The sequence below is a fragment of the Echinops telfairi genome, unplaced genomic scaffold (assembly GCF_000313985.2).
Source record: "Echinops telfairi isolate 266 unplaced genomic scaffold, ASM31398v2 ScPeMD7_7427;HRSCAF=8465, whole genome shotgun sequence".
Taxonomy (NCBI): Eukaryota; Metazoa; Chordata; class Mammalia; order Afrosoricida; family Tenrecidae; genus Echinops; species Echinops telfairi.
The window spans coordinates 80,372-88,992 of NW_022111327.1; the positions used below are offsets into that span (position 1 = coordinate 80,372).

The window sequence follows — 8,621 nt, forward strand, 5'->3', positions numbered from 1 at the left end:
CAGCCTGTGTGATCACGAGGTGTCCAACGGATCAGGTATAAGGCATCATCCGAACAAAAAATCTTACCATGGTGAATGATGGGGGGAGTGCGGCATGGAGACCCAAAGCCCATTAGTAGGCCACTGGAGACCCCCAATAACATCCTCATTGACAGGCTTTGGATAGTAGTAGTCTGCTTCTTCTTACACAAGGGCCTCTAGCCTTATGCTTATGTGAGCCACTACTTATTGTTTGCATAGATCTCCCATGTGCTACGCCTTCTAATATCCCCCTTGGCCCAGCATGAACCTTGGGTACTTGCTCAGTGAGCCTGGAAGTTTCATAATCTCCTGCCAACCTGAGTGAAGGAGTCAAATCTAGCCTGTCGATCAGGCCATAGCAATAACGCCTCTGTGTGGGCACAGCCTTCTCCTGAGGATTCTGAGAACTCCTGACTTCCTCCCTGGAAGCAGGACACAGACACACTCTCTCTGCTTTACTTTCCTGTGGACAATCCAGATGGAGCTACACTGATGGAGCCAGAGCCCTGGAGTCGGGGGAGACACGTGGAGACCCATGTCAGCACTGAGGTCTTTCCACAGCCACTGGATCCACAAGAGTTTCCATCCACTGCCCTGTGATCTTCCTACACTTGGGGTCATTGCATGTGTTTCCTGGGTCTCGAGAGGAATTTATACACTGGTATCAGACATAAGGGCTACTATTGGACTTATGGACTTGATTTAGACTGGGCTGGGATGTTTACTTTATATACAATTACTCTTTGATATAAAACTCTCATACACACATATGAGTCTCCCTTGATTTGTTTTTCTAGTCAACCCAGATTAACACAGTAGGTTCCTTTTTATCTCACTAAAATGAACTTTAGGCACCCACTGTATTATCCCCAATCAATTAAGTCAACAATGAAAACCTGGGCCCAGTGAGCATTATAGCCATGGGTATAGTGTGAGGCTTGAGAGCACATCTTATTTGGAAGAAGTGTGTAGCGATGCGGGTGGGGTGGGGAAGGGGAGCAATATTCAGTTCATAGTAATAGGTGAACTACTGACTGTGGGCCAGGGTAGACTGCCGTAGTTTAATTCAACACATGGCTCCAAGAATTAATGACAAGGTCCATCTACCCCATTCCACTCTTGTCACCCCAGTTTCCGTTCATTATCACCAGGGAAGAAAGTCGAGTCTTCACTTGGAGTATGTTAAATGTCAGTCCAAATATTCTAATTCTAATGTCTTGTGTATGGAGTGGGCGTTTTAACCCCCATTCCCTGAGAGAGTGCCAGAGCCTTGGCGCCTAGACACCACACTCATATCCAGGGAGTTTCACCCCATCTCTGAGAAACATCCTGTATGTGATCGGAATAGAACACAGAATCTGTGCATGGTTCTACGTGCACTGGGAAAGGGTGTCGCAGTCCTGCCGCAGGAGGGGATGGCTCTCTGGTTTACTCACCACCCCGGAGCATGGACTAAGCATCAGTCTCCCTTGCAGATTGAGCCTGGATACTAGAGCACAGATTGAGAATGAATGTCTGGTTGTGCACACCCCAGTGCACTCTCCTCTATTCCCACTACAGGCAAACTCCTACCCTTTCCAGCCCAAGCAGCCTGCTGTAATTTGGCCTTCTACTCAGAGATCTAAGTGTCTCAAGGACTCAAAGTGACCTGGCCCAGGGACATTACCATAGAGGGAACCCAGAAGTGAGTTTATTTCTTCCTAGCTCAAGTCTTGAAGAACTCAGTGGCTTCCTCATTTCATCATTGCTGTTAAGACAGATGTTGGACAAATGGATGGACCATCTTTCTCCTAAAGTTCCCAATACCAGCATGAAACATTCCAAATGTAGATTCTGAGGAACTGTTTGTGGAAAACAAGGGTCATGGAACAAGATGTATATATCATCTTTTATTTTTTTCCAACATTGTTTAATGAACTAAGCAAATACAATCATCTTTCATTTGAACAAAAGAAATCAGGGAGGCCAAGAATCTGTCACTTCCAACATTCTTACCCTCTGTCATGTCCCTAAGCTATTGACTGTGGACTTCTTTACCATTTCTGAGGAGACCCTTTCTCTGAACCCACACCCAACCTTATACATTTGTTCCTGTTTTTCTGACTGAAAAGCCAAAATTGTCTTTTGTCAAAGAAATTAAATATCCTTTCTGTACTTTAAAAACAGTTGTGTGGCTTCGGAGTCTAAATTAAGATTCAGTAAAAAAGCACGACATTACAAATTTCAAAGAAAAACCCCTCAGAGTGCACTCTATATGCTACTTGTGCCTGGGAGGTGGAGGTAAAGCCCCTTTGCAGCCCCACTATTTAATATGTGAACCGCCATTTTTAATAACAAAGTGATGCATCTCTGTTAGCCTTCACGAGGGGTGGGAGGCCTTGCTGGATTGGGCCCTGAAACTGGCCTTGCCCTGGCATTAAACCCTACCCCAGCCCACAGAGTGGTTGCTGATCTCTCTTCATGCCCCCAAGTTTCTTCATAGAGTACACGAAAAGCATGAGTGTCGATATTATTGATCTTGACCAAGAACTCCAGCACCTTTTTTTTACTGGCTTCAGTATAGGCTCTGGGACCCCACAGGAATTCATACTCTGGGGGATCACTGTTAGGCACCTGCCGGTACTCCAGGTACTTTTCCCACACCAAATCTTTGGTGATGAGTTTCCTAGGCTCTCCCAAAAGAAAGTGCCTCTTCCCATCAAAGATCCCTAGTGCATTCAGGAATTCCCACATCTTCTGCTCTGTGACCTGGTAGCCATTCCTGTAAGTCATCCCCAGAATAGGCAGGAGGATGCCTATCTTGGGAAACCCCCTGCTGCCATTCAGATTCTCTTCCCTGGTGATCTCTAAAATGTTAGTCAAAACATATGATTGACATTTAGAGTCAACTTCCTTCATCTCAAGTCCAAAGATCATCTCCATGTGCTCAGAGGCTCTCCTCAGCATCTCAGGGTAATGCTCCTTGTACGTTGTGCTGATGATCTTCATAATTTCTGCCTTTGAAATGGGCTCTTTAATTGTATACTTGTGCAGCAGGAACTGCACCAATATGCTCAGCCTCCGGACTAGGGGATCTCTCTGGGGATTCTGAGCAGGAGTCGCAGCAGCCTCAGGAGCACTTGCATTTCCCTCATCTTTAGTCTGGGAATCTTCAGCAGTGCTTGCACTGGAGGCATCTTCTGTAGGCACAGTGGTGGGCAGGGATGTCTGTGGTAACCCTGGGACATGCACATCAGGGAAGCTCTGGGGAGATTCCTCAGAAGGAGGAGAGGAAGAAGAAGTGGAAGGCCTTTCCTCTTCAGCTGCAGGGGCCTGGGCATGCTCGACACTATGGTTACCCCCTAGGCCCGGACCAGATTTCTCAAGAGAGGAGAATTTGATCTTTTGGCTGAGAGGCATGATGGCACTCTTCAGGAAGGGCAGACAGGAAGCCTGAAGTAGAGCTGAAAGAAATAAAAAAATTAAGACATTCAACTTGATAAAGAAGCAAAACTCTCTTTACCTGCAAATGACACAATCCTATCTATGGAAAACCCCAAAGACTCAATAAAAAAATATTTTAATTTAGCTCGATAACATGCTGGAAGATCAACAGGCAAATATCTATTAGATTGTTGTATAGATAAGAAAAGAGATCTGAATTGGAAATTCAAAGAACAATGCCACTTACAATAAGTACCCAAAATAAATGCGACTTAGAAATAAAATTTACCAGAGAAAGAAAAGATTTATACAAAGAAAACTATAAAACATTTCTACAAGGAACTTGAAGAAACTTACATAAATGAAAGAATGTCTCTATATTAAGAAGAATCTATTATAGTGAAAATATTAATATTACTGCAAAAGGAAACAGAACTCATTGCCATTAAGTTGATGTTCACTCATGGTGACCCTATAGGACAGGGTAGCAAAAGTTCAGAATCTCAGTCTTTTTCCCACGGAGCGCCTGGTGGATTTGAACTGCAGACCTTGCGGCTTGCAGTCCAATGTGTAACTACTACACCACCAGGCAGTCTCATTCCCTGTGCATAGGGTCCTTAAGGGTAGAAGCAGACTTGATGGCACCTCACAGCAAGGACACAACATGATGAGGATGGAGGCAATGGTGAGGGGGAGAGGGGAAGGCCAGGGAAGGGGGTGGGCAGGGAGAGAAGAAGAAAGAACCATAAGGGGAAGGATGATTTACTGAGGTAGTGTCACTGTTCTGGTGTGATGGGCTATCCAATGATGTACAGCATGTTTTTTTGTTTGTATGCCTTTTACTCCTCCAATAAAAGGGGGAAATAAGAAAGCAGTAATAATACATTTTAAAACTTTTGAACAAAAAAGTGAAGTGTCACAGCCTAAAAAACTCTCCTTACCAAGTCTTCTTGCCCATTGCCTCTAAGCGCAGGTCTAACTGTAAGGGTTTTTGGGGCGCGAAGCGGAATTAAAGATCCAATTGGTAAAGTTTTAGAAGCAGGCTTTATTGAGAAGCTTGCGGACGGGTTCAATAACTCAGGTATTGAGCCAGTGAAGCCGCGTGAGGGGAATTTCTGGCTGCGTTTTTATATCCCCTGGTGGCAGGCACAGCTGCATACAGGGACTTCAAAGGGAAGCGCTCATTAATTTTATCTATAGGTCCGGGATGGGTGGAATAAACACATCTTCAAGGGATGCAGGGAGGTGGTTGTTAATCTTATCTATAGGTACCGGGGCAGGTGAAGTAAACATATCTTCAAAGAACATTCTTTCTCGGGGATGTCTGGTTCTCAGAACTGGTGATTTTCAGCGAGGGGAGGGGAGGCCAATGTGAGGGAGGCCCATGAGAGGTGAGTTCTGAGAACCAAGAAGGTGCCGGATTCAAAATGGAGTCCCTTGTGCCAAGACCAGGCACTAACTGGTTATAATAGTGGGGGTTGGGGCGGGCGGGGGGAAGACCAGGAGGCAGGGCTGTGAAAGGACAACAAATAAAATGGGTCCGTAGAGAAGGGGAGATGAGATGTTCAGCAGGGAGCTACTTCTCTGACTTTCACAACCTCTCTGCTGCCAATGCAGAATTCTTCAAGGGCCCTGCCCTAAGAAGCTACAGCTCTGTGTCAGGCTTTAGTTACTTAATTCACTGACAACAGGGCTGCCAGTGGGGATTCCCTCTGATAAGCAAGTAGAGGGTCTTCACATTCACTTTCAGAGTCTTTAGATCAACTGCTGGCAAGGCCAAGGCTACCCTCCACCCCACCACACACACACAGACCCTGACACCCCAAAGTCCTCTGGAACTCAAAAGGAAAAAAAAATTGTGAACACATCAGACACCACTGCTGACAGAACGTCTCAGTGGCAATAGCAGGGGGCGGGCAGATTTCTGTCCTGACTTCTTCGACAGACTCAGTCCTCCGTCAGGGTCATCACCAGAGCTGCCCTTTGAGAAGAATAGGTCTCTGACCTTCTTGAGATGCCTGGGAGGAGGTAAATTCAGCTCACTATTCAACAGTGCTCAGGGTCCCCAGAGGTAAAAAGAGGTGGGGCTTTATAACTTTGCTAATTACTGGAAGGCAGAGTCTCCTTTTAACTCGGTGTACTCACTTTGATTTCTGTTAGTCAATCTCTTCATTCTGCTGAACAGGCTTCCTCATTGGTTGCAGCAATTGACATCCCCAGAGACCAGCAACACCCACAACAGACCAGGGGGACCTCAGCCTGACCTCTGGTGTAGCTTGCTCTCTTCTTGTGAAGAAGTTCAGGGGGCCTATTCTCTCTTTCCTCTTAAAAGACTTTTACCTCGATGCCCACCAGCTATTGGAATGCCTTTGTCTGCTGAGTTGGGACTGAAAGGAAGGTCCTCATCTCCCTGAGACCCTCATGGCAGAAATCAATGGGTGTCAGTCAGTACTTGTCAGTTTTTTCCTGGGCCCACAGAGTCCACAGGTCATCACTCACCTCTTCACGTTGGCTCTGCCGGTTTCGGGAACCCAGGTCCACAGCTGACCTGAAGCCCCAGCCCTCAGACTAAGGGCCCCTCTTTCCTGAGACCTCTGAGTCAGACGTGAGAACGAGGCACACCCTATGTTGGCTGTATGAGGAAGGCTAGACTGCGGAGCCAAAGCGTGGAGATGGGTGCAGTGCAGTGGGGGGAGTATGAGACCTCATAAGTTCTCACGTTGGGGTTTGACATTTTTCACACGGGATTCAGACCTTGATTCTGGGTCGCTCTTGGAATTTCTCCCTCTGTTCCCCTGAGACTACCTTGGATCAGGAGTGGAGATTTCTGGCCCAGATAAAGGCTCCACACCAGGGAGCTGTTAGGTAGTGTGTGTGTGTGTGTGTGTGTGTGTGTGTGTGTGTGTGTGTGTACTTCTGCCTGGGCACTTCCAGAGCTGAGAGCAGTGCCAGGGCTCGGCAGCCTGCCTGGTTCCTTGGCTCAGGAGCTTTCGGCAGGGGAGGGACTTCATGGGACACCTGCACTCTTACGTTAGGTGGTCCCTTGTACCCACATCCAGTGGCCTTTCCTGGATTCCTCCTGCGCAGTCCTGGGACGCTACTGTCCTCCGACAAAGAGAGGACTGAGCCCCTTTAGACAGTAGTTGTGCCTTCCAGGGTCCCTTTCAATAGGGAAGTCTATGATACCCCATATGTTACACAGCAGAACTACTCCATAGTGTTGTCTTTACTGTAGTCTTTATAGAAAAAGATTGCCAGGCCTTTCTTCCACAGTGCAGCTGGGTTGGTTCACACCATCAATCTCTAGCTTAGCAGTACCACAGAAATGCCACGTCTGGGTGGCTTTATCACACTGAAAGTTCAGCCTAAAATTTCAGTCAGGGCACTGTCTCTAGGAGTATGCTATGTCCTTGTGTGGGCTTTGTGGGGGGTGGGGGAAGGAGGGGAGGTCCTTGTCTTATTTCAGTCCATACTTCTTTGTTCTTTGGAACTTTCATGTGCAGTGCCTTCTGTTATTCCCCCTTTCCAGGCATGACCCTTACGTACTTGCTCAGGCTGCTCTCTTTTCTCTCAGAGGAGATGAAGTTTAGACACATCCTACACAAACACTGCTTCATGAAATTAATAAGAATTTGCTGTCAAGAACCAACAAGTTGTCCTCTCAGATGATGCACCACCCAAGGACCCCTGGTGTCCCTTGACATCACCAGCATCTAAGAGATATTCTCCATTGGAGCCTACCTAGTAACCCTTGTGATGTTCTAATTTTAATGACCTTTCGGCGGCGTGGGCTCTTGCTCCCCCAAGGCAAGGCAAAATGCTAAGTCCTTGACCTCCTTCCATTTCACTCACCTTCAGAAATTCTGGATACGATGTAGATGTTCAGGTGCACTGGAACAACAGCACAGGACACTTCCCATTCGTATTTTCTGACTTACTCACGGACACAAAGTCATTGTGAAGAGCAGTTCTCCATTCCATGTTTCCTCTCTCCACGGTGGACCAAACTGTTAGGGATTGAAGGGTGTCTCCTCCGCTGTGTGTTGTAATTCCTCCCCTGGGTATCTGTGGATGTGATTCCTTTGTGGGTAAGGCATTCTTTGTTACATTGATACAGCCATATCAGTGTGGGGGAATGACACTATGTATTTGAAGACAATGGAGGCAGTCAGCAAATGCAACAACTCCAAGGATGGCCTGCTGGAGACGCTGGGAAAGGATTTTCCCCAGGAGCTAAGAGAAAGATAGCCTTCTCTACAGCCCATGCCCAGAATGCAGACTTTCAGCCTCTTAGCTTGTAATTAATATAATTCTCTGTTTGTAAAAAGCAACTCCATGTGGTATTTCTGAACAACTAAAACACACACCATCTGAGTGTCTGGCCTCTGCACACTACATCCTCATCTACTCCCCCCTGCCCCCAGGCAACCCATTTTAAAATGACTTTCCACTGAGGAATGACCTTTCCCCCAAACCCAAACCGGCCCAATTCCAGACATTTACATGATACGAATCTGGACAATTTCATCTGGACACTCCCTGTGGGTCAAAGAACGAAGTTTGACTTTTTATCTGTTTTTTTTTTAAAGCAACCAGTTCAATTCAGGTGCAAGGTCAGTGGTTCAAACCCAGTAACCACTCCTTCGGAGAATGGTGTTGCTATCAGCTCCCATAAAAATTTACAGCTCCAGAAACCCGATGTCAAAATCGATTCCCAGTCAGTAGGTCTTATGGTTTGGGTTTTCTGAGATCGCTGGCGAAGTAGGGGCTATTGAAGAGCACAGGACACCTGAAGAGCAACCTTCGGGAAGAAGGAAAGGACAGGGTGCAGTTTAGCTTATTCATTGAAGTCTCAGGGTCTAGGGGCTGGCTCTAGACCTTAGCGATCTCTTTGGGGCCTCCTGACTTGGATAAGGACATTTATGCACAGGTCAGGGTGTAGCACCTTCCTGGAAACAATGAAAGCCTTGGGGTGCGGTGATTTCTCCTAAACAACTAGACCTTGCCTTATATGTCTCTATACTACCTGCTCAGAATTAATGGGTAATTGTAGCTATAGAGAATGTTCTCCCTGATTTGGGGGAGTCATTAGACAATTAACAAATCCACAGCAGGGATAGACGGTACAGACTCTTTTGTGTAGACCCAACTCTGGGTGAGTGGGTAATAGGGAAAGG

General features: G+C 46.7%; 1 protein-coding gene across 1 annotated transcript; it reads right to left on the minus strand.

Annotated features, from left to right (window-relative positions):
• Positions 1-1,968: 1,968 nt before the first annotated feature.
• LOC123522650 (melanoma-associated antigen B2-like) lies at positions 1,969-7,369 on the minus strand. The gene is given in 3 exon segments (XM_045298609.1): positions 1,969-2,424; positions 2,427-3,464; positions 7,297-7,369. Coding segments are annotated over 2 exon segments (1,038 nt in total). The 5' UTR covers positions 3,421-3,464; positions 7,297-7,369; the 3' UTR covers positions 1,969-2,380.
• Between the last annotated feature and the right edge of the window lie 1,252 nt (positions 7,370-8,621).